Consider the following 25825-nt stretch of genomic DNA (forward strand, 5'->3'; position numbering starts at 1 on the left):
AGCTCCTAATGTCAGGGCATGGCACACAGACTACCTTCGTTCCTTCCAACCACAGGAGCAGATGGACCAGGAGCCTTGCCAGGTTTTTGGATCATTCCCCGTGCAGCAGCCTTCAATTAGATTTTAATTAGTTCTACATTATTCTTTTCTTTTCTTGTTTTTTTTTTAACTAAGGATCTGATATGTCAGAATTAACAACAGCAAAGAAACCAGGGTCCAAGGGGGTGTCTCTTGCCCTGCCGTTTTTCTAAACTCTCCCTTTGGTAACCTTAGAAATGACCCACCTGGTTTTCAGTGTTCTGGGTTCACTGTCTAGGAGTAAGATTACCCTGCCAGCTCTCGATGGTTTATTAGTGTCCGCAGTAAGTACCTGGCTAATCCATCATCTGGACAGACAATTTAAAAGAATCAGACAAACTATACCAGCTGCATCCTGCCAGTTCCCATCCTGGCAGACGCATCCAGCTTCAGTTTCGTTGGTGGTGGTGGCTGCCGTTCAAAGAGCAAGAGGAAGTAAAGTCCACAATCTGGTAACGCCGTATGACAATCTCTGTTTAAGCAAGGCAGCTCATCGCACCGTCCAGAGAGAATAATGCTGCTTGACAAACTCCCCAGATGTGCAGAGACCACTTGAAGAAGAAAGAAGTTTACTCACCTGTAACTGGAGTTCTTCAGGGTGGACTCTGCACATTCGCCCTCCCTGCCCACCTCCCCCTCTTCCTCCGAATCCTAATTTCAATTTTGTACCTGGGGGGCGGGGGGTGATGAAAAGAACTGAGGTGGTTGGCCCACCGGGCACTCATGGTATAGCCCTGCCCTCCAACCATTCAGAGCCATGAGGAAAGGGGCACTCCAACAGATGCTGCTACTAGAAGCTACCCCAGTGTGACCTGCACCACTGGCATATCCAAAGTGTGTGACCATTCAGAGTCCATCTTGAAGAATTCTGATTACAGGTGAGTAACCTTCCTTTAGAGATTCTGAGTCATCGGGAAATGCTGCAAGGAATTTATCGTCTGTTACCGGTGCATGAGTTTTGATGGAAACTGGGGTGGATAGATAGGGTAAGAGTAAATTCCCCATTAGAACTTCCATAGAACCCTAAGAAGATGACGAATAAGTGACGGGATATAGCAACATCTTAGGGCTTGTCTGCCTGTGGCGAAAAGCTCATAATAGCTAGTACACAAGAGCTATTCTGCACTAGCTTCCCATGTGGACACTCTTACTCCTCACTAACAATTCCTTGGTTGATATAAGTTTAGCCACTTTGGAAGTGGATTAATCTAAACCCCACAAAGGCACTCTTAGTGCAGAGCAAGTTCAGCATTTAGTTGCATACCCAGTAACATCCCCAGGGCAGATTGCTGAACCCTACGTTATTCTTGGCTATACAGGGGATCGGTGGTTTGGTTTGCCAACCTGAGGAGACAGCACTTTGGTTTGTTTTAGCTTGCAAATGGGGTTCTTATCAGAGGTTGAAATTAGCTGCTGTTTTATCTCCAAAGTTCCTGACGACATTGAAAGAAATCCCCTTCTTCCCCCCACCCCTGCTTCCATACAGAGGCTGGTTCTGATCTCATTTATACTGATGGAACTCTATTGACTTCAGGGGAGTTCCTCCTGATTTCCCTAATGTGAGACCAATATCCAGCCCAAGGGATTATACTCCCCAACTCCCCAATATTCACATACATGCACCCCCTGTATACACCCGAAGGAGGAAAAGATACATGTACATCTCATTGGCATCACAAATGGGAGCAATGAAAATTCCCTCTGCCCATATTTTATGTTGCTTAAAAAATGTTAGGGCTCATTCCAGATATTGACACTGAAACCTGTACTAGTGAACACCAGCTTTTTTAGGAAACTTCCCGTCCTAAAACACTGCCCCAAAGCATCCCTAAGCATACTGGGAGAAAGCTTAGCTTCATTAAAGTCTGTAGCAAAACTTTCATTGACTTGATGAAGCCAGGACTTCATCCACTGGGTACAATTCTTCTCCATCTTTTTTGGTAGACCACCTTCATTAAGCAACCAGTTTTGTCAGGCTCTTGACTGAATGCTTCAGGCAGGTTTCACTGTTTTTATAATGGTCACGTAACCCACCTGACCATTATGAGGAGGCAGTCATCAGTTTTACTAGTTGTCCACTAAGTAGCTATTTTTAACCCAAAAGATACTGTAGCTCATGAGATATAAACTAAATTCCCAGCAAAGGTCTCAGAGCAAATCACCTGATTGTCCTTGCCATGAACAAACACTGAAGTGGCATATACTGTTTTTCTGCTTAAGGACCTAGTCCTGCAAAGTACTGAGCATTCAGAACTCCACTGAGGTCAGTAGGATTTGAGGGTTCTGTGCACCTTGGAGAATCAGACCCACTGGGAGCTGAGGATGCTTAGCAGTGCACAAGAGGTGCTCATGCTGTGCAGTATTGGACCCAAAGAGAGACTGTAAATAACAGGACTTAATCCAAAGAGAGAACCAAAATGAATTGCTAACAGATCAGTATGTTAACTATGTAAATAACCGATAACCGCCGTAGTTATTGCTGTCTGTCTAAAGCACACACATTCTTTGTAGTAGTCTCTTATTTTATTTATTATTATCAGATCCTTATTTGGTTTAACGTACTGAGTATTTAGTGTGTATAAATATGATTTTATTATAAAAATTATATATGTGAGTATATATAATTATTAATATTCTTCGTATTACCATAGCACCTACGAGCCCTACTCCTAAGCTGTTCAAGCCTTTGTTGCAATTTTGAGCTAACACACCTGAATGAAATAAACTTCAAAGTTCCATGGCATTGAAGCCGCTTGGCACCTGTGCCTCCTGGACATGTGAGAAGCGCCACCCATATACCCACACACCAGGTTGGCACTGTATGCCATGATGCATCAAACAGCATCCTCGTGTCTGCCTCCTGCAGGGAAAATAAGCAAATTATTTAGTATGGCAACATCGCCCAAATATTAAACCAGGTTAAATGTGGAAAATGGGCAAGGAGCTATGAAAGAAAAACAAGTGTATAAAAAAAGCCTTCCCTCACCCCAAACGACTGCAGTAATTTATCAGTCAAAGTCTGTAAAAATTGACTTCAATGTTTCCTTTGAATCCATCTTTTGAAAACTGCATTTAGTTTACAGGCTTTCATCTTTTGATCAAATGTCATCACCTACTATATAAATAGGGTATTAAATACCAAAAAAAAAATCCTACTTTTAAATAACGACCAGGGTCTGTCATGAACTGACAAGAGCTCAGAAATGAAAAGATAACACTGACACTTCATCCTTAATTCATGTTGTGGGGGAAAAGAGGCACATTGAGGCTAATAAAAGATGGAGTGTCAACCTTATCTTTGAATGTCCTGGCTTTTCGTTCCAGCCTTGATATTATTTAAATGTAGGGGTGGTTTGGGTATTTTCTTACTGGTTCATTCACGGTTTAGATAAAAATTTAGAGGAGAGATAATCATGTTTAACTGCTGCAGAGCTGCCTGAACAGCAATGCTGTAATATTAACAGAGTTGACAGCATTTGTTTCTCTATTATTTTAAAAGGTACATAACCCCTAATACATAATTTACAATCATATTTGATGTGAGCTGTAATACACGGAGAGAAGGACCATCTACAAGATGGAAATTACCATGGTTACAGCCCAAATGTTTTTCTTGCTTTTGAGGACAGAAAAAAACATGGGCGAGAACCGTGTATTAACCCTGCTATAGGCTATAAATAGCTCATTACCATGTTTTGCAGGTGGTTGTTTTGCTTTTTCTGCCCTGATAAGTAATAAGAGAGTGTGTTTATAACATAATCATGTTTCAGCCAACTTTGTTGGTTATCTCTGTAGTGTTAACAGAACCACAGAGACAGTTGTACTTTATACACATTTCTCTTTTCAGCTTGACTGACAAAGTACCGTGTATCCCAAAGATAGCTTTGTATTATTGTCTGGAACAAATAGTTCACAAAAGTAGCAAAAAATATTGTACAGGCCAAGATGCACTGTTGTTTTCAAAAAACAAGATGGCCTGCGATGTTGTTAGCAGAGTTTAATGAAGCCCCACTTTGACATCACAATGTGCATTTTCCCCGTCCAACCCGGCATACTCAGTGTCTGCTGTTTTTCCTGAGCGTGGGATTGGGTATAGGCAGTAGCTACTGTTCTCAGGCCACTGTTAGTACAGTTTGCATAAAAGCGATTGTAATTGTTTTAATTAAATACACACCACAAAATCCTCCCATAAAACTCTGACTTCATATCAAAGATGGTGTGAGAGAAAATAGCTGCTTTTAGAATCTCTGCAATTTTGGCTGCATCAGCAATATTTTGCAAATAGTCATCTTTCTTTTTTCTGTTGTAAACCAATAAGGTCCTTCCCTGTTAAATCAGCCTTGCAGAAAACTATTTTCATTCATACAGTAGCAGCAGCAAACATAGGAATTAACCTCATTCACCTCAGCGACGTGTGAACACCAAAACCTAATTGGGACCATTGAAATGGTATCATTATTAAGTATGGGCTTTTTTTAATCTTTGTTCCTTTAAAAAGCTTAGGAAATGTAACATGGAAGAAAAACTGTTAATGTAACATTGGAGTTGCACAGAAATCACAAAGGGTAAATTTTCAAACCATCTAAGTGATCTTCAAAAACAATTTAGGCACATAGGAGCCTAAAGCTCATTGAAAGTCACTAGTATTTAGGCAGGGAGGTATTTAGGCACCTAACTCGTATTGATTGACGGCCTAAATACCTTTAAGGATCTGGGCCTAAGTCAGTTTTGAATATGGGACTTAGGCTCGTAAGTCACTTAGACGTTTTTGAAAATGTTGCCCTTCGGCTTATTTGAAACTTTTAATCAAAATTAAGAAATGCAAAAGTTAAGATTATCCCAGCACTATTAGCTCAGCTATGTTGCACATGTGTACTATTTACCATTTCAGTTTTTCTGGTTAACTGGGTAGCATTATATGTTAGGTATGTAAAATGTTGAATGGCTTACTCAATCCATTTTCCATTTTAATGCAGCATTTTCAGTTGGCGTAGAATGCCTTCATAATGTTGATTAATTTTGTTGGAATTCCATATTGTTTCACAATTTTCCACATTGTTTCTCTATTTACACTATCGAATGCCTTTTGAAAGTCCACAAAATTGATGGCATGACTGCCTTGGAATTCAACTGTGGTTTCAATAATCCGACTCAGGGTGAAAATAGCGTTTGTGCACGATCTCCCTTGTCTAAATCCAGATTGTTGTTCACATAGGATGGTATCCAACTTTCCTTTCATTTTGTTCAGGAGGACTGCTGCTAATACTTTTCCTGTGACAGATAGAACTGTTACTCCCCTCCAATTTGAATAATTGTTTAGATCACCTTTCTTTGGTAACTTGATTATGATATCGAGGGTCCATTCTTCCAGCACTTTCTCCTCCATCCATATTTTGTTGCATTTCATCACAAATGTCTGAGAAGAATATTGGGAATAACATATAGAGATAGGAAGACAAATGAAGAAGTCAGAAAAATTCCTGGACAAGGCACCCTCTCACAAATAATCTACAAAAGAAGACATCAGTGGCTAGGACATATGCTAAGAATGGAAAAAGAACGCTTACCGAATACCGCCCTTGAATGGAAGCCAGAAAATGCAAGAAAAGAGGAAGACCGCGAATAACATGGAAACGAACAGTTCTGAATGACATCAAGCACCTCAACATGAAATGGGAAGATTTGGAGAGAAGGGCAGTTGACAGGCAAGGATGGCAAATGTGGGTAGCCCAATGTGCAGCAAAGCACGGGACGGACTAAGGTCTAAGGTAATATAAAATGTATTTTGTACCATAAGGCTTATTGTATGGGCAACATGGCCAAGTTAAAATTGCTATTGGAACTTTAACTTTTGCAGTTTCTTACATACTGTGAGTTTAACTGTTCAGCCATAATGCTGGATTAATGCAACTGTTTGCATCGAATACATATATACAGTCTCTTCTTTAGAAAAGTACATATAATTCCAATTGACAGTAATGGGAATTCTGTGCATTCAAAGAGAATAAATCCCTTACAGCCAAATTCTGCCTTTGGATACATGCACATAGCTGACTACGGTATATGTGGACTATGGGTATATTATTTCTGATTTGTGTTTTTAAGCATGGTTGGCCTACATTTCTGCAGAACTCAGAAAAATTGCTTTGGAACAATGAAGATGGTTTCTTGACATGATGCAATACGTGCCTGAAATTTTTTCTTGTACTCAATATAATCTGTTAAAAAATCCAATATACTGTGACATAAAATCAAACTAAAGATAAAGTGAAAAGCTAAATGAGCAAAAGCCATCCTGCCTTCCTTTCCATGAGGTATTACAATGGTAAGTAATGGCGCTTTGTCACCTTTCGAGCATAATTCAGAAAGGAATAGGCTCACTTCCTCAGCCTGCAGCCTCCAGTGCAGCAAAAGAGCACACATCACAACCCAGGAGTGGGCGTGGGCGGTGGGGAGGTGCTAGGGTGACCAAATAACAAATGTCAAAAATCGGGACACTTTTTTGGGGGGTGGGAGGGGGAATATGGTTGCCTATATTAGACAAAGCCCCTAATACTGCAACAGTGCCGATAATATCGAGACGTCTGGTCTCCCTAGGAGGTGCGTGAAGGTGGCTAGTCACCTTTGTGTTCTCCTGATCTTCCTGTGCCTGTGATACACTGGGCCAGTCTCTGGTATTAGCTTGACGTCTGCTGGGTATCAACAGTAGCCAGGGATCAGTGAAGCATAGGGATGTTCCAGCCACAGTCCCTCCCCAATCTACTGCCCCTACTCCAGCTATAGGGGGGATGGCATATCAGTTGCTATGCCGGCTCTGTGCCACCGAGGGATCCTCCTGCAACCAGCACTCCAACTCTAGCGCCTTTTTGCACCCTCATATCTGGTATTCAGAAGGCAAAACAGTGGTTTGTCTTCCAGCCACTGAATATGCAGAAGGTAATTAAAACCAATGAAGCTGACCCTGTTACCTTTGGGACCTACTATCATTATGATCATTCTGCCTGTAAAATAACTCAATGAATAGCACTGGCGGGTGGGGAGGAATTACGTTTCAGTGCCCTTTCTCCCCTTGTACCTGCAGCTGAGCCAAAGGCCCACAGTGGAAGAGCTGCGTGAGAAAAAGATCCTCATCCGCTTCAGTGACTACGTGGAAGTGGCAGATGCTCAGGACTATGACAGGAGGGCGGACAAACCTTGGACGCGACTCTCAGCCGCCGACAAAGTAAGCCCAATGAGCTTAGGCTCCAGTAGCAGCTGTGTATTGATCACAAGGTTCAGTAATGCGGGTGTGACACGACACTGCGAACAAGGGCCTAACCTCAACTCAGTCTCCTTCCAAAGGTGGCCAGGGGACAGGCTATAATGCCTGGTCTGCCCACAGATTTTGTACCTGCCTAACTGTGCTGGTTAGGAATGCGATCGTAATTAATATAGTTATGCCAGAACATTCCCTAGCGTGGATGTAGATATACCTATATAAAGGTGCTTTATATCAGCATAACTTATTCCCCTTCCTATACAGGAATAAACTATGCTGGTGTAACCTCTTTTATATTGGCATATAACTGCATCAACACTAGAAGGATTGTACTGCTTTATCTGTACCTGTAGAGTTAAAATAGTACGGCTTTTGAATGTAGACAAGGCCTAAGAGCGGCTGGCTGGAAGGTAGAGGGTGAAATGCCTTTGGGAGGGTACTGACCATCCAGAGTTGCAGGGCTGCGTTGAACCCCAAGCTGATGAGTTTTCTATTCCTTTTCTGCTGATGTTAATGTATTTTGTTTTCTCGTTGTAAACATGAAGCCTCATTTGCCAATCCCGGTAAACCAGGACTAATCCCAGTGAAATCAATGGAGTTATACTGGCGTAAAATCAGCATTAGAGGGGAATCAGGATCTCTGAGGAATTTGTGCGTGTGTGTTGGTTGGTTGCGCTGAATAATTCTACCAGTTTATGGGTGGGAAGCTCGTACAAGCAAGGTTGCACATGATACCTGGAGACGGAATTAATGAACCAGTACCGCAGTGGCACTCACTAAAACTGTAGTCGCATAATTAATCAATCCTTGGGTGCAAAATGTCAATTGATAAAATTGTCAAAAGCACCTGTCCAATAGAAAGCCACTGGGTCTCAGTTGCTTTTGAAAATTTTACTCAGTATTTTTATCTTAAGACAGGAGGGATAGAACATGATTTTGGATCACTTGATGATTACCTGGTCTGTTCATTCCCTTTGAAGCATCTGGCATTGGCCACTGCCATAAGACAGGATACTGGGCTAGATGAACTACTGGTCTGACCCAATATGGCTGTCCTTATGTTATGTTCTTTCCTGCTCCCCAAAAGTTTTTTAACCACCTAATCATTGTCTTATGTGCCATATATATTGAGAAAAGCAGTTCTCTGTATCAAGTGCACCTTTTTTTGAGTGTTAGTGGAGTCTGGCACATCAGTTGTTCCTATATTCTACCACCACATTGAGTCTGTGGTGGGAATCAGCAGCAAAGGGCTTACTGCCCTGGCATTATATAAATTTAACACTGAGGTTGCAGAAAGAAGGTGGACTGTATTCACACTTCAGGCTGTTTCCACTTGTTTCTTTGTCCTACTATGTAGAGTGCAATGTCTGTCTCAAGCAGAGACAAGGTGATAGTGTCCACAAAGTGAGACAGAGAAATTTAAACTTTTTATTACCGTTCTCAAGACAGACAAGACTATGGGCCTGAGAAATGTTACACTCACTCTTTGCCCCCTTTACATTGCCACTGTGATTTAAAGGGTCCATAGTTTAAATGGAAATCAAGATCTAAATTTTTTTTTAATGTGGAACTGTGTCAGCCCAGCATTTTACCACCAGGCTGTGTAGTCCAGTAGACAGGAAATAAAACTGGGAGCCCTGATTTCTATTCCTGACCCTACAGCTGACTAACTGTGCAATTAAGGCTTGTCTACACAGGCATGTGTTAGCAGTTATACCAGTATAGTTAAACCAATATAGTTATATCAGTACCTACCAGTACCTATATCAGGCTGGGTCTACACTACCCGCCTGAATCGGCGGGTAGAAATCGATCTCTCGGGGATCGATTTATCGCGGCCCGTCGGGACGCGACAATCGATCCCCGAATCGACGCTCTTACTCCACCAGTGGAGGTGGGAGTAAGCGCCGTCGACGGGAAGCCGCAGAGGTCGATTTTGCCGCCGTCCCTACAGCGGGGTAAGTCGGCTGCGATACGTCGAATTCAGCTACGCTATTCGCGTAGCTGAATTTGCGTATCTTAAATCTTAAACACCTCCCCCCCCCACGTAGTGTAGATGTAGCCTCAGTAACTACCCATGGGGACATTCTTATTCTAGTATAAGAGTGGCTTTCTTCAGTTTAGCTTTAATCCCTTCCAAAGTAATGAAAACCAAACCAAAAAAAGCCTTTACTTATTCCAGAATAAGACTGTCCATCCTGGGCATTATGTTGAGATAACTATATCAGTTTCAATTCACATCTTGGCTTATACTAATATAACTTTCCTTTGTGGACAAGCCCTTAGTCAAGTAACTCAACCAATCTGCACTTCATTTTTCCTCATCTATAAAATGGAGATAATAATGCCTGTCCAGCTTTGTAAAGTGTTTGTAGCTCTCTGACTGAAAAGTAGTATAAAAGTGCTAAGTACCAGTATTAAAAAGAAAGTAAATATGGGAGGGAAATGGAGCTTGGACCCTTATTTATGGTGTATGTTGAAGGCCAGTCTGTATCACTGAGTTCTGGCGGTCGCTGAGCAAGACCTCCAGCAAAACAGAGGAAACAAGGCTTGATATTCCTTCTGCATGTATAAGGGAGCAAAAAAAGTGCACAAATCTGTTTTTCCCGCTTGAGGTCAGGTCCTATGGAAAATACCCCGACTGCCGGCATCTGCAGTGCCTGCTTTCCCACATCATCATTTACACCATTTAAACAAAAAATAGAAAAACAAATTGAAACCATCTCTGACAAAACCAAAACTCCCCTATTGAAGATTATTCTCCTCCATAGCTACTATTCAATAACTTTCCGTCTTCACGGGCCAGGGCGAAGATTTATTGCAAAAATATATTTTTCTAATGGATTTTCTGTTTGTCAAATTAATCTTGTTCTCCATGTTCTGGATGTGCGGAATTGTGTTCAGTCTGACTTCATCTTTACCAACAGTAATGGTTTGAGGAATAAAAAGGGCATGTTAAGATCTCCCCAATAGATCAGGAATGCATGGGGTAATAGATTTCAGACCTTGTGGGAGCCGCCTGTGTGGCCCTTCACAGTCACTTAGGCAGCAAATCGGTCTGCTGAGGGCAGACCCTTGAGCTGCTGCATAAACAGTCAGTCTTTTCGGTGATAGATAAGGCACAGGCTGACAGTCATTTCCAAAGTAAATAAAACAACAATGCTGTATGTAAAGAGCACAAAGGGCCCAGTTCTGCAGCTCATGCAAAGAGTCCTTGTCAGAGGCAGTGCTGGCCCATTGGGGGCCCTCAGCAGGAATATTTTGGGGCCCCCTTAAGCTGCTCGGAGCCCTAAGCAATTGTTAGGCTATGTCTACACTGCACACCTTACAATGGTACAACTGTGCCTCTGCGGCCGCACCGGTGTGATGTGTGCTGTGTAGCCGCTCTTTGTCACCGGGAGAGAGCTCTCCCGACGACAAAATAAAACCACCTCCAATGAGGGGTGGTAGCTTCGTTGTCGTAAGCACGGCTCCTGCCGACGAAGCGCTGTCCACACTGGCACTGTTTGTCCTTAAAACTTTTGTCATTTAGGGGGGTGGTTTTTTTCACACCCCTGAGCAACAAAAGTTTTAACGACGAAAGTGCCAGTGTAGACATAGCCTTAGTCTGCTTACGCCTAGCATCTGCTCTGGTCTAGATGAAGGCAGTTTGCTCTTGGATAAATCACCCTGGCACATATCCCATTTTGCACTGATGTAATTTATCTGTATTAGGAGGTTATACCAGTGCAGATTTCCTTAGACATAGCCCCTCCTCCCATGAGTAGCACTTACCGGTGGGACTACTCACATGAGTAAAAGGTTTCATAATTAGGCAGTAAGGTAGAAGCATAAACTGATAAGACCAGCGGGGGGGGGAGGGGGAAGAGTCAAAGGTTTTTCGATCTTGGGCTAGACCATCAACAGTGAGACTGCTTGGAGGCTAGACATTCTTCAATCTGGGCCCAGTCCTGACCCCCAGAAGTTGCAGGATTGAGACTTTAGTGATTTGGGTGACATACTATCCAGTTATTCTAGCTATTTTAGAATTTGGTGCTATTTCCGTTGCTTAGTGTCATCTTCTGCTGGCAGGGCCGTCTCCAGACACCAGCTTACCAAGCAGGTGCTTGGAGCGGCCACTTCGGAGAGGGGCGGCACGTCCAACTGTTCGGCGGCAATTTGGCAGACGGTCCCTCACTCCTGCTCGGAGCAAAGGACCTCCCGCCGAATTGCCGCCGCAGATCGCGATCACTGCTTTTTTTTGTTTGTTTTTGTTTGGCTGCTTGGGGCGGCCAAAACCCTGGAGCCGGCCCTGCCTGCTGGGAGTTCTTTTTGCAGAAAGAATATTGTTTTAAATAAATAATGAAGCAATCCAAACTGTAACATGTGTTGGGCTCCAAGATCATCAAGCCTCATTGAAAGTCAGTGGGACTTAGGAACTTTTGAATATGTTTCCTTGTGCCACAGTTGCCCATGCCTTTGGCACATCTACACTGGAAACTGCTATGTGCTCTACGTAGGCCCACTCTTGCAGATCACTCTGAATTTTCTGCTAGTGCAGAATGCGGCCATCTGCCTATTAAGCAACAGGCCAATATGAGCATTTGGCACTCATGCATTTTGCCCTGCACTGGCTTCCAGTCTGCTGTGGGTGCTGCAATTCAAGGTGCTGGCATTTCTTACTACTTACTTATGTGCCCTGCTGCAGCAGTTCTGTTTGACTGGAATGGTCTTGCTGCCTCTCCTAGAGGTTGACTTAATAGGGATAAGCAGCAGTACTCCGCTCTGGTACTCTCTCCCTTATGGTCAGGCATAGTCCAAGTTTGGCAGCCATTCATCTGTTCCATATGGGTTTTTGTTCATTTTGCTTTTGCAACATATATGTGCACCCATTTGGGGGTATTTATTTGAGGGACCAGAACTAGGATCTATGTCAGCATTGTTTACAAATAACCTACCCTTCGAATAGATACAGCTCACTGAAACATTCTTCTGCTCTTGTCTTCATGTGATTTTTAGATCGGGTTTCTCTCTCTCTTTTTTTTTTTAAGAAATATTTTAGAGAGCCTTGTATATGCTTTCTCCTCCACCTATGAGAACATCATTTATGGCCTCTTTCATGGTTGTTAAGCAAATATACCATTTTGAATAAAAAGTGAGCTTATTTTGTTCTCTTTTATTTGCATATTTACTGGTTTCTTTGTCATTTGCAGGCAGCCATTCGAAAAGAGCTCAATGAATTTAAAAGCACTGAAATGGAGGTTCATGAATTAAGCAAGCATCTAACAAGGTTGGATGAGACTTTTCTGTTTGTTTGTGTGTTTGTTTGTTTTGTTTTAAGATTAACAATTAATAGTGCTGATTTCCAAAATGTATAGGCATCCTCTTTCCCAAACATGCACACACCAAATACATAGCCACACACAAACAGCATTCACAATCAACTCACCACTCAAGACATACGCCCGTCAAGATTACAGGCTTGTATGCAGTTGTGTGTCATTTCTGTAACAATATTTAATCTCTTTTTTTATTTTGCTTGTTTAGCAGGCTGGTCATTTTGCATTTCACTTGTTCTGGTATCTAAAATAAATGGTATTTGTGGCTGGAAGGAAAAGGAAAGCAGAAAGGTTATAACAGCATTTCCTGTTGCAGAGCTCATATATTGTAGGATGCTAATGCACTGCAATGGGAACACAAATCATATAGAATGCTCAGGTTATTCTATTACTGTGTTTCAGTTCGTTCCATAGGCAATTTGGGAGGAAATATCAAACTCAGCGTTAAAACTGGCACCCGTTCATATCCTTGTAGGCAGTGTGGGCAGAAAAGCCCTGGACTGAATGAGCCAGGAGCCTGAACTAACACGCTCATCCATAACAATTCAGGGTTGAGGCACATTGGTGGATTGGGAAGATTGCCTTACCATTGTCCATGCTGCTTCTATTCTGTAATTTTCAGAGGTGTTAAGTCCCTGGAAGTCCAGCTGAAGTCAATGAGAGCTGCGGGTGCTCAGCACCTCTGAAAATCAGGCTCTCTGTGGTTAGTAAAGTCCTATCCTAGATTCACTTACATTTATTTTTCATAGATTTTTTTTTTCAAATAACAATTGTAGGAATTCATTTCAAGAAAGAGAGGTCTCATGCAAATCTCTTTCAGTTAGTACTTAGGAATGCCCTGGAAAAGCATAAGGCTGAATTAATTTTGCATCATGTGGATCTTTATTTACATTTACATAGATTATAATTGTGTTAAAATTGTTGCATAGTTTATGCACACATTCATTTGCAGAAATGATCCACCAGCTAGCACCACGTTAACCGCCATATTTAAAGATGTGGAAAAAGGAGTCAAATAGTAACAAATAAGAATGTACGTGTGTGTTGTCTGGCTATGCCGAAAGAAGGGGAGGAGACATTTGACATGGGTTTAATCAGGCCACAACTTTATTATTAGATGTCTGAGACTACCTGGTAGATAACAGTGTACAGTCCAGGTAACCCCATGTTTATTCTGTAATTACCCGGGGGGCTTTTACCAGCTCCCCCTCTTTTTCCCTCCAGGCCCCTCCAGCAAATCCATTTCCGGGACCTTACCATCCACCCCCTCGTAGGAGGGTTAAGGTGGGCTATAATGGGAGGTTGGCTCCCTGCCGTACCAATCATAGGAGTCCCCAACCACTCCCTATTCGTTCCTTTAATGAACACCTCTTTTTAAGTCCTTTTCCAAGCCATTTATCCAGTCACTGTATACCTTTCCTATGGAGTACCTGCACTGGACATCCGCCCTACACTTAAATAATGAGTTGTGACATATAGCCTACCATCCATCACGCCATGCATGAATAGACCCCTTCCTGAAACCCACTGTGGGGAAGGTGGAAAAAAAAACAACTGCACCCAAGCCAATATGGTGGTAAGGGAAATATTCCTTCCCAGTCCCCCTAAAAAAGGGGGGGCTAGCATAATGCCCACAGCAGGTGTTTACCAAACCTGGTATTTTACCACCTAAAAGGGAGGGAGGGTGGGTCCTGCTTCAGCCTTGGTCCGTGTAAAAAGGAAGGCTTCAGGCGCTGAGCTGCTGCTTGGAAACCCTGCCATTCCCAGGGGATGAGTCAGCAACCACGCTGACCCCTTTTTGCAGCTGTTTTCATCTCTCCCCTCTCCCCTCCCCCCACCAGCCATAAAGCACTGTTCCCATCACTCGGCTGGCCAGCCAGCCAAACACCCCCCACTTAAAGGTGCAGGGCAGTCATTTGCAAGAGACAAGCAGCTGCCTTTGAAGCATGAAATCTTAGGCCAGTTCCAGTTTAGTACTTGCACACAACAGTCCATAATCATCTCTGACCTACTCTTTTGACCTCTCAATGGATTTACACTAGAGTTGAGTTTGTCCTGCTAAATTCAGCCTCCAGATGTGAGATACCTGTAACTGGTCACGGTTCTAACTGGTGCTAAGCACTCTCAGCTTCCATTGAGTGCTCAACAACTCACAAGATCAGGCATCAAGTCTAGAAGCATGTGGCTTGATCTACACCTAAAACTTAGGTTCATCTAGGTACATTGCTCAGACTTGTGAAAAATTTCTAACCCCCAGTGTAGACACAGAAGAAGGATTCTACTATCCAGCTACTGGTTCTTGAGGGGGTGGATTTACTACAGCGTGGAAAAAACCCTTCCATTGCTGTAGTAAGTGTTTACACTACAGAACTACAATGGCACAGCGGCAGCGTACTGCAGTGCAGACATACCTGTGAAACGTAGCAATTTTAGTTTACAGGGGTGTCTGCGTGAGCCTTCTTTCAGTTTGGTTCATGTGGGTTTGCATCCAGAATTTTGCTTTATTTCCAAATCTTGAGGAGACCATTCATCTGAAATCTCTTGAATGTTGTCTGATTTCCATTTGAATCCATAAGCTCGTTCTGATTCATTCAAATCTGGCCCTGGGCTCACTGAAAGCTAAGCCCTGCATACTTGAAGCTGGAGAAAGGTTCATCTAAAGTTCAACAGGGTTGTTGGAGCTGTTTGTCTAACCAAAAAATATCCACATAAATGAAACACACTTACATGAAAGAGAGTAATTCTCTTAAACTCAGATAAGTCACCATTATAAAATCATTAGCAGGGTAATGATCTATATTTGTCATTAGGATAATGACACATATGCTGGGTAAAGGATATGAGTGTTGCTTTTCTAGAGCAGTAGTTCCCAAACTGGGGTTCGTGAACCTCTGGGGGTTCGCAAAATGTTACAGGGGGTTCTCAGGAAAAAACTCCCTAATGATGGACAGAGCTGTCCCTAGGGACCCCAGGCAGCACAGGGCCAGCTGTCCAAAGCCCCTGAATGTCCAAGAGCTAAGAAGATCAAAGCAAGCATTTTTATCACACTGAGGAGATTTAAACGTCAAGATTCCTTATAAGAAATGGAAAGGGAGGTGGATATTTTTTGCTGTTTTTAAAATTAAATAGGCAGCTAGTATTGTTTTTTAAATTATTATGAAGAACAAGTTTAAGCTTTGTTGTAACGTGCGTTGTTTGCCTGGACTGCTCAAGACCTGAATGCTTGTGTAGGAGGAACTCTTTGAGTTGGCTTCTTAAATACCTTCATGCTGTTTCACATCTGATACTCCTTGATGAAACATAGGAGCCTTGTCTTATAACAGGCTTATTCAAAGTGATACAAGCTACAGACGTGAGATCTTGGAAGAGTGTTGCCATTTTCATAATGTAATACAAATACTGTAATGATAAATAATTAATAGTGTGTAATAAGCATGTCATAAAAACACATTTTATATTTCCAAGATCACGGCTTTCATAATTTATACTCAGGTAAAGGAGAAAATCCCTGGAAATATTCATTTTTAGGAGGGGGTTTGCGAGACTTGACATTTTATTGAAAGGGGTTCACAAGTTGTTAAAGTTTGGGAACCTCTGTTCTAGAGGGATGGATACTTTAGCTGATGGTAGAGTTAAAGACCAACACTTTAAAAAAAACAAACATACATGACTGGAAACACAAGCCTCTGGATACATTGCAAAACAATAGCTATTCTGGAATAATTGGTGTGTAAACAGGCCCTAAAGTTCTGATCCAGAAACACTCATTGACTTCAGTGGGCTTTGGATCAGGCCCTGAAAGCCTTACAACAACTTGGTGAGTTTGGTAAGTCTTAATGTTGCTAAACCCATTTTTTCAGAGAGATAAATTGAGGAACAGGGAAGTTTAAATGACTTTTCCAAGGTCACATAGTGAGTCAGTAGCTGAGCTGAAAACAGAGCCCGGGAATCCTGGTGTCCAATGCCGTTGCCCTAAACTATTTAAATAATGCCACCTCTTTGGTGACATATAACACGTATGTGAGAACAAGCTTGTTGCAAAGTATTGACTTTTTCATTCATCCTGTCTCTTTTAGGTTTCATAGACCGTAGCAGTTCAATTCTACTTGACTACTATGCCATCTTTAAAACCTAACTAAAAAGAACCGTAAGTGCTGGTATTATTCACTTCCTGTTGCGTACAATGTAAATCTTCTGAACTGCCTTTTTAAAATAATTAAATTAAAGAGATAAATGAAAATAAAGGGGGGGAGAAGCAAAAATGGAAATTGTACTTACATGTGATGGGTACTGCTACATCATCAGACCTGCTGGCACAAGCTTCGATAATAGAAAATACCCCTGGTGGGAATCATACCAAGAGCTGGCATCTATGTTTCTGACTTCCTGACATGTGGATTCACCATATTTGTCCAAGCCCAACTGGTAATGCGTCCATTCTGTCTTCAGTCACCCTGCATCCTTGCAAGCATCTGTCGCCTGACTCCGAAGAAAGCTGAGGCACTTGGTGGTGTTCTGGGAATGACTGTGCTGGGTGAAGCCTCCAAGAGGCCTGCAGCCACGTTAAAGCACTTTTAGTCCAAACACTTCATTCAGCTTAGGAGCACCTTAGAAGGACAATGAGGGAGGAGAACTGCTCTCAGGACCTGCCCACTTTCCGAGTACAAAGAAATTCACTTTCCATGGAGGAGTTTGTGACTGGTTGATCTTCACCATTTTGGTTCACAAGAACAAGAACAGCATTCCTTACTGAAGGGTGGTTTGGCTCAATCAACTTTTTGTTTTCCAAACCTAATTATGACTCCACAAACATTAAGTAACAATAATATTGGTAAATAACAAGCAAAAGGCACTGCCTTGACCTTGTGTAGTCATTGGTACCTGTGCCTAGTGATCGTAAAGGCGCGTAGAGCACAATCAAATCAGAATAGCTGGGTTTTCCCTCCAGTTCACACAGGCGTAAGGCAGCAGTGACTCGGGTCCAAGGTCTGGATTCCAAGAAGGTATCCATGGGATATGTATTATTCTGTATGTCTGAGATTTTTAAAGGGCAGATTGGGCATGTACAGGCCTGCACTTCAATCATATTGAGAATAATCTTTTCTTGGTTCTGGTGTAGCAAAACGTGGGCCTCATGTAACAAAAATATACTATTGTATTGTTATGGATGGCTCAGAATTGTCTGCAGTATTTAGAACCAAGGCAATAGGCAAAAACCCAGGGGCTTTTTTATACTGGCATGCTTTTATCTGTTAAAATGGCCACTTACAGCTCAGTACTCACTCTAGCCCTGACCCAGCAAAGCAATTCAGCGGGTCAAGCATGTGCTGAAGTGCTTTGCTGGATCAGGACCAGAGGGTTCAGCGCCTTGCAGCATCCAGCCCTGACACAATATAAACCTATCAAGCTGGAAACAAATGTCTGTGATTTAATCCCTTATGAGAAAATATACTGCTGCACTCTGTATAAATGGGCCAAAACGCTGAACTAACATTACTGTAAGTTGCAATGCTCTGGATCGTGACTGTGGAATAATATCAAATGTTGTTTTGCTTTTGAAAGTTTGTGCAGGGAGGCCTAGGTTTTCTATGACAACGGTATCCTTTGCAAGAGTTCACGTGCACACACAACCACGCACCCTTCCTCCTATTCTTCCCTGGAGTGCCCTGGTAATACAATACCCACCCCCTCCACTGATTTCAGATTAGCATCAGATTGCGGTTGCTTTAACAGGTGTATGTTATGTGTCCAGTTATGTGCAGCACACGCTCAGCTCCTCTTGGACCTGTTTCTCATCCCACTTGCCCTGGTGTAAATCAGCAGCAACGCCATCTAACTCAGTGAAGTTACATTAGTATAAAGCCCACGTAAATGACATCAGAATAATGCCTATTGATTTCCTTAAGGAACTGAGGCTGGTCAGCACCTACCAGGATTGGGCTGTATCTGAGAAGAGTGGAAGCGTTTCAGTCTCATCTGAGGTCACCCATGTGACTTATGAGTGAGCATTTGGGGAATATTGAATGTCTGTTACAGGGTGGAGGGCATTAAAAAGAAAGCAAAGAGCACCTCAGCCAATCCCACAGGAGCCAAAGTACTGACTGTTGCCCTTTTGCCTCATTTCTATTTGAGGTAATAGGTCTTTGAAGTTATTACTTAGCACTGTTAGTGGTTTCACAATAGCCTAAAAATAAAGATGATTCCTGCATCCTCATCACACGCACAGGATATACTTACCTGGACTTGTCAAAAGAAAATAATAGTCCCAATACACTCTGGGTGAAGATGATTTATCTTAGACAGAGGAAGCCCTGCCTTCTGTATAAATATGATCTGCCAGTGACGAGTTCTAACTGACTTGATTGCAGGACATTGCAGATTAAAGTTAGTGGGGAAGTACAGTGCAGTTCCTCAGACAAGAGTTCACCAGCAGTGAGAACCTGATGTTCAACGTTATCAGCACAGTGCAGGAACAGCAGAGCAGGTATCCGCCTAGCACATATTGCTGCAGGGTTTTTTCCCTGAAACCACAGATGTGCATATTATTAAATTCACTCTCACATATGGCTTGAAAGAAGAAAACAAAGGTCTTGGCATTATGAAATGGCCTGGCAACATGGCTGCTTCAAACAGCTGCAAGCCCCGGGATTCAGAATGTGACCTCCCACAGCTGCCCACATGTCCTGGCATCTCTGCCTGGTTGTCTGAGGTTAAGTCAGATGGGAGGGCTGAGGAAGCAGTAGCGACAGAAATCAGAGTATTCAGAACTTGTGTGTTGGTGGGAGGCACAAAGGAACAGAACGGGTGGATTTGGGTTTCTTGTTAAACAGGAGGAATGAGAGGCTGAGATAAGGGGATAGGCATCAAGCTGTTGCTATCACTGCAGACTTCTCAGGCAACACTAAGCCGCTGGTGGAGGAGCACGCACAGGAAATGCCACTGTAGCAATACAACCTGTCCCTTGTGTGTCAGGGCCATGTCGCAACCCCCAGTACACCTGCAGGTCAGGCAGCCGGACTGAACTGGCCCTGATCAGTGGTTTTCTAGTTTACCCAGAACGAGGTCTCCACTGTATGGTCACAATATTGCAGGCTACCATGTGGCTGGAGATAAGGAATAAAGCCAGATCCCACTGAACTCCCAGGAAGTTTTTTTCAGGATTTGCTCGGCACTGAGACAAGACGTGGAAGGCGTTTGAGGTATTCTTCCATTTGCCTGACATTCTAGCAGAAGACATTGCAGTTCCGCTGTGATCTGAAACAGTGGAACTGCCATATTTCTCATGAGCTGCAGCTACAGCACATCGCAGGGGAATCCAGGTGAAATGCCCAGCATAGCAGCATCAGTCCATGCTACACAGCTGGCATTTCTTCTCCCCCGAGCCTAAAGATGTTTGGGTGTTTAACAGGAATTATGCCCTGACAAGGCATCTTCCTGAAAGGTGACTTGTTGGTGACTGAACACTGCATTGTGCCCTCAGTTTACTTACATCACTCCGATTGACATTCATGGAAGTTTAAGAGAAAAATGAGGACAGACTATTTTTTTTTAAATCTATTTTCTGCAGAAGTGCAAATGCTTTTCCCATCAAATACTCTGCTAAAGCCATGTCCACTGAGTTACTGTACTTGGGATTCCAGCTTTTCTTAAAAAAAAATTGGCCAAGTAGAGCTAATAATAAAGCAGATAATTTTTCTACTGAACGTTCAGTTATCAGCAATGAGTTTCATTTGGATTAGAAGGATTTATAATCATCATAGCACACAATTCACTTTAACCAGCTTAAAGAAACAAAACTAGGTTGATGAGAGCAAAATTTTCATCTACTCATCATTGATTGCTAAAAACTATGTGGAGGGAAAAATGCCAATGGTGAAAAAGAAAATATATTAGTAATAATCTAATGAATCAATGTTAATACTTACAAGGTGTAATGCAACATCTGCTCTAGAACTTATGGAAATATTAGTGGAAAACTGAAGGGGAAAAAACAAGGAGTTATGGTAAAAATAATCATAAAACTCCTAATTGAATGTTTTGCTTAGTTTGAGAAAGTGACACAAACTACTGAGAAGTGATGGTGACGTCTATTCCTCCACCTCCAGGCCAGAAATCGTGTAAAATAGAGCTGAGTGAACTATTCATAGTGAACAATGTACTGTGCATTATCCGTTTCAGATCGGAGTAGGTTTCAGGGTATATATAAACTCTTTGGGGCAGGGCCTGTTGTGCATCTGGTGCCTAGGACACGCTACCAGGAAAAATAGTGAATAATAATAATAAGCTTCTATTTTTACTAATTTATTTATTTGTAGTTGTTCAATGAACCCTTGAGAGGTTTCAACCTCAGGGTTACATGCAAGCACTTCACTTTGTCATTGACTATTCTCTCTTCATCAGGTGTGATTGGTCACCTGAATAACATGTTACTGCTTCTGCATGCCGACTGGACAGCTGAAACTTTATAAACAGGAGGAGAGCACTTCCAAAAATGACCAGCAAATACTTACATTCACACACACATACCCATGTTCACATGCAAATAGGGTTATGACACGCAGAACATCCATCCCCCAATGTTCCTGCAAATAAACCCACTTTGTACAAATATCCATGGAAGAAAAGGATGAAAACTTGGCCAACAGAAATGGTTACAAATGATCTTTCCCACTGCTCACCCAGCTCTAATTTAGTATCACTTCTATAAAAACGAAGTATGTGAAGGGTACATTAACTGCTTTTCCATGCGTCTCTCATACTCCAGAACCAGTTGCATTTTCCAGCTGATATACAAGTGTATGTACATAGTTTGTCTTTGTATAGGAGTGAATGTGGTGACTGTCAATCATGTGCTCTTCCAGTATTGTAATTTAACAGATTATGACTGTATGAAAACTGTGTAAATAACTAGAAGAAAAAGTAAACTGGATCTCTATGTCCTAGATTTTGTACATACTGAAACTGCATGGAATTTAAATTATTGTTTGTCTCTGATGTATGCAGTTTCTTTAAAAAAAAATCATTTTAAAAAAACCTTTCCTAGTCTTGTGTATTTTATTCACCTCCTGTTATATTCTTTGCCAAATACTGCAAAAGAAAAAAAAAAAGTACTTTAAGTTACCAGCCCTGCTATGGGGTTGTAAGCACTCAACACCTCACAGTGTTAGGCCTGTAAGGGAAAAATGATTGTAATCAAGATGACAGATCCTCAGAGGGTGTAAATTGGCATGGCCCTACTGACTTCAGTGGAGCTATGCCAGATTACAACAGCTGAGGATCTAGTCCACCATCTCTGGGCCGGCTCAGCAAAGAAGACTGAAGGAGATTGGCTGTTCACTCTGCAGCTACAATCGTCCCAAACACCAAGCTAGTAAACACTGGTCTTCACTGCAGAAAAATCCCTTTCAGCATGTTTTTTGCGTTCCTTCGAGTGCCCTTTACAGGAGTCACATCTGTAGTGGTCTCCCCGTTCTGGAAATCTCACAGGCACAGAAGTTTGGTGGATAGTATTAGAGCAGATTTTGATCAGACACACGCAATCAGCAACAAAAGCTCATTACAATTTAACAAAAGCCACAGGAAGAGACATACTCATTCAGGCTCTTGCAAACAAAGGGCTTCTGCTCCTCTTTTTTCTTTTCTCCAAGTGCCTTTATTCTTTCCAAAGGTTGTCAGCTTAACAGCACTGCAAAGTGAAATTTCCTATCCATGAAGGGAGAACAACTTGAGGTGCTGAAGTACAAGCTTCCCCACACTCCACTATTAATATTCTTCTCTACACAGACAGATGTGAGAGTAACACCCCCACCATGCCCATGCGGTCCAGGGTAATTTGTGATGTGAACTAGTGTCCCCAGAGAGCTGGGCTAAAACCATCAAGGATAAAATCCACAAAGGTATTTAGGAGCTAAACCACCACTTTGTGCCTCTGAGATTCTTAAAGCCCCTGTTCAGTTGCTGCCTAACCCTCTAGGCACATAAATGTCTGCTAGTAAAATCCCTTAGTTGCCTCAGTTTCCGCCAGTGGGCATACACAAAACTGCCTAAATCCTGATGACACCAAGCTTCTTGGTACTGTAGCAGGATGCCCAAGACCTGGTTGGATTCTCAGAGTAGGTGTTTCCCTGCCAGTCTTGCCTGCAGAGCCTGATTCAGTGGGTATTCTCCGAGCATGCCTCACCAGCACAGAAGAGAACAAGGGTGACCAGATGAGGAATTTTTGGGGCAGGCTGCCTGGCACGTGTACTACAATACCCAATAGCTCAGTAGCTGGGACACTCACCTGGGATGTGGAACACCTGTTTTCAAATCCCCATGCTGCTGGATTTGGAGCAGGGACTTGAAACTGTGTCCGCCGGGTGCATGCCTTTAACTCCCAGCCTATTGGATATTCTCGGGTGAGGCTCTTTCAGCCTCTCCTGTTGGAGTTGTTGCTGGCTTTTGTGAATCCCATTTTTAGGCACCTAATTCAAGACTGTGAATTCCACTTGGCAGCAGGACACCTGCCACACATGCAATGCCTAACTCCCTAGGACAAATTAAACAAGGCAGCTGTAGGTAGTCTAGCTGGCTCTAATAAACTACAATCCCCTCAGAAGCTGTTGGGAATGGTAGGGGGCTGGGTGGAGAGGTCTCACATGTGGAAGGGTGTGTTTGCTGCTGCTTTCTTTCTGAGGCTGGCTTAGAGAAAGCTTGGAGTGTGGAGAGTGACAAGTAGCAGAGGAAGGCTAGACCGGAGCCTGAGAGCAGAGTATGGGAGAGAATGACAGCTCATTGGAAATGAAGGTACTGTAGTGGGCATAAGCTTGGCTTGTCTCGCTTTAGAGACTTGTACTTTGAGTTCCTGAGGGGGGAAAAAAAGTCTTTGATTGCACTTGTGAAACCCAGAATGTGCAGCATTTATAGAATCTGTGTCTGAAGAACTGCTGTGTTCTGTCTCCTCCCCTCCTTCATGTCTGTGGTAGTCAGGTCTACCAGGCAATAACCTGTCCTGGTGACAGTGCCTTTGTGGATTTTAGTCCCGATGTGCTTCACGTTGGTCTCTGAATAACTCTCAGATGGCAATAGCATTTGCTCGCTAAAAAGCCAGGTGGCTTTGGCTTGCTCAGGTAGAACAGGGAGTTTTATGTATCTTACCAGTCCCAATTGTGCTCTGCCTCCTCGCTATTGCTGATGGGTTCTATAGCAGACCAAACATGGTAATTCTGCCAGCGTTTTCAAATGCTTACGTTTTTAGCAATCCCTTTTTATGATAAGGAAAATGGGGGGGGGGATCCATTTACTTTGACTAAACAGCAACAAGATACGATGTGTTTTAACTACAGACCCATGAGTTACCACCATTACTGAGTTACAGCTCGGCAAGGCTGCCTGCATTTCAGGCTTGGTTTATACACGACCCATCAAGTATGGGGCTAGATTTTCTACTTTTAAATAAACATTTGCTCCCTTCTATTAGTTGCTTTCTGTCTCTTCCTTCCCACCTCTCCACCCCTCGCCCCCCCCCCCCACACACACACACACACACACACACACTTCTCAGCATCTCATATTGCCTCAGCCTCATTGGCCAACTTCCACATTCATCTGTGCAGCTGTACTGCCCACCTTAGTTATTAAGTACAGTAAGCAAGAGAAAAGCCTATTCAAAACTTCCAGTGATTAAAAAATTAGGAGGAACATCTGGATTTGCCATTAGTTCAGGACAGATGAGCCCGGCTGCTACAGGTGTCTGATTATACTCAGTTGCTGTAGACTGACTGCTCTCTGACAGACTAATGTAACCTTCCTGAATCAGCGGCTTCTTTCAAACTTTAAAAGCTAAAGTAGCTTTAAGGTTAGTTTATTACCAGCACATGGATTGTAATCTTGCTCCGTCTGGAGGAAGAGGGTTCTCCTAATCTCCATTGAAAGGTACACTCTGGTGGCCAGTTTGGGAACAGCATCAGTGTCCTGTGCAGAAGCAGCAATTTTAGACCAGCTTTATTGAATGCTTGATTAGTCTAAGTGCTATAAAATCTGTACAGTTAATTGCATTGTCTTGATATTTGGCATACCTCATGCGGGTGCTGGTGAGAGTTAGTAAACCAAATTTAGGGCCATTTGACAAAGGGATTCCCAAGATCCAGCCCCCTGTAAAAGTGTTTCTTACGGTTTATGGATCCTTCTAACTTCTCTCTGTGCAGATAGGAATGGAAACAAGGCTGTGATTGCCGCTCCAGAGAGCGGGCATGGCACCCACAAGCCTTCTGGGGACCAAAATTCAGAACAATCTTAGCCCAAGAGTCTGTCTCTCAATGTAGGTGCATGCCTAAAACTTCTAAGACTAGGGTGATCAGGTGTCCTGACTTTTTCTTAAAAACAGGCAAATTGTCCCATATTTTCTAATCCGCTGCCCCCATCAGTACTGGTAAGTCCTGCTGCTGGCCGGATCCCTGCTCACTAGCCACCCGCCCACCATCATTGAGGGGGTGGGGGGCAGTGGAGTGGAGTGGTGGTGTGGGAAGAGTGGCTCAGCTCAGGGGGGGAGGTGGAGATTAGGGAAGGGATGGGATACTGAGGTTTGGGGGGACATGCAGGTGGGAGGGATTGGCCTGGGAGGCACCTGTCAGCCTCATTCTCTCCTCCCATGTGTGCACCAGGATGTGGGTGAGGCATGGCCATGCCCCTTTGGTAGGTATCTAAGATGCTGCTGTCTCTTGGGAGCTGGGATGTGGGGGGGCTCGTCTTTCCAGGTGGATTACAGACCCTCTCCATGTCCCCGCATGTGAGCCCCTCTGGGTGGGTAGCTGAGAACAGGCACACTCGGAGCATGCTTCAAGAGAACACATTGCTGACACTGCTGTGAGGCTTGATGGTATCACAGGCTTTCAAGTACTCATTGGAGACATGAGGGCACCCACTGAGATTACTGAAGTAGTCCACATGTCTCAGCTATATTGTCTCAGGCTGTATTCATCTTCATAGGGTGTTCTCATTCACATGACATGCATCTGACGAAGTGGGTATTCACCCACAAAAGCTTATGCTCCAATACTTCTGTTAGTCTATAAGGTGCCACAGGACTCTTTGTCACTTTTTACAGATCCAGACTAACACGGCTACCCCTCTGATACTTGACTCCGTCACATGAGATTCTCACACTGAGTGATAATGGAATGGGCCACTTCAT

At 43.0% G+C, this 25825-nt stretch overlaps 1 protein-coding gene across 24 annotated transcripts in view; it reads left to right on the forward strand.

Annotated features, from left to right (window-relative positions):
* The window catches only part of PHACTR1 (phosphatase and actin regulator 1), a 420672-nt gene extending 399099 nt beyond the window's left edge, over positions 1-21573 (forward strand). For 12 of the 24 annotated variants that reach the window (XM_005305205.5, XM_005305201.5, XM_005305204.5 and 9 more), the window contains 3 exons: positions 7160-7300; positions 12529-12605; positions 16731-21573. In XM_005305205.5, coding sequence (XP_005305262.2) covers positions 7160-7300; positions 12529-12605; positions 16731-16746 — 234 coding nt within the window. In that variant the 3' untranslated portion in view covers positions 16747-21573. The remainder of the gene's footprint in view (positions 1-7159; positions 7301-12528; positions 12606-16730) is intronic. The other 12 variants (XR_010598756.1, XR_256655.5, XR_010598753.1 and 9 more) reach the window with 2 other exon arrangements.
* The last annotated feature ends 4252 nt before the right edge of the window (positions 21574-25825 follow it).

The sequence above is a fragment of the Chrysemys picta genome, chromosome 2 (assembly GCF_011386835.1).
Source record: "Chrysemys picta bellii isolate R12L10 chromosome 2, ASM1138683v2, whole genome shotgun sequence".
In the NCBI taxonomy this organism is placed as follows: Eukaryota; Metazoa; Chordata; order Testudines; family Emydidae; genus Chrysemys; species Chrysemys picta.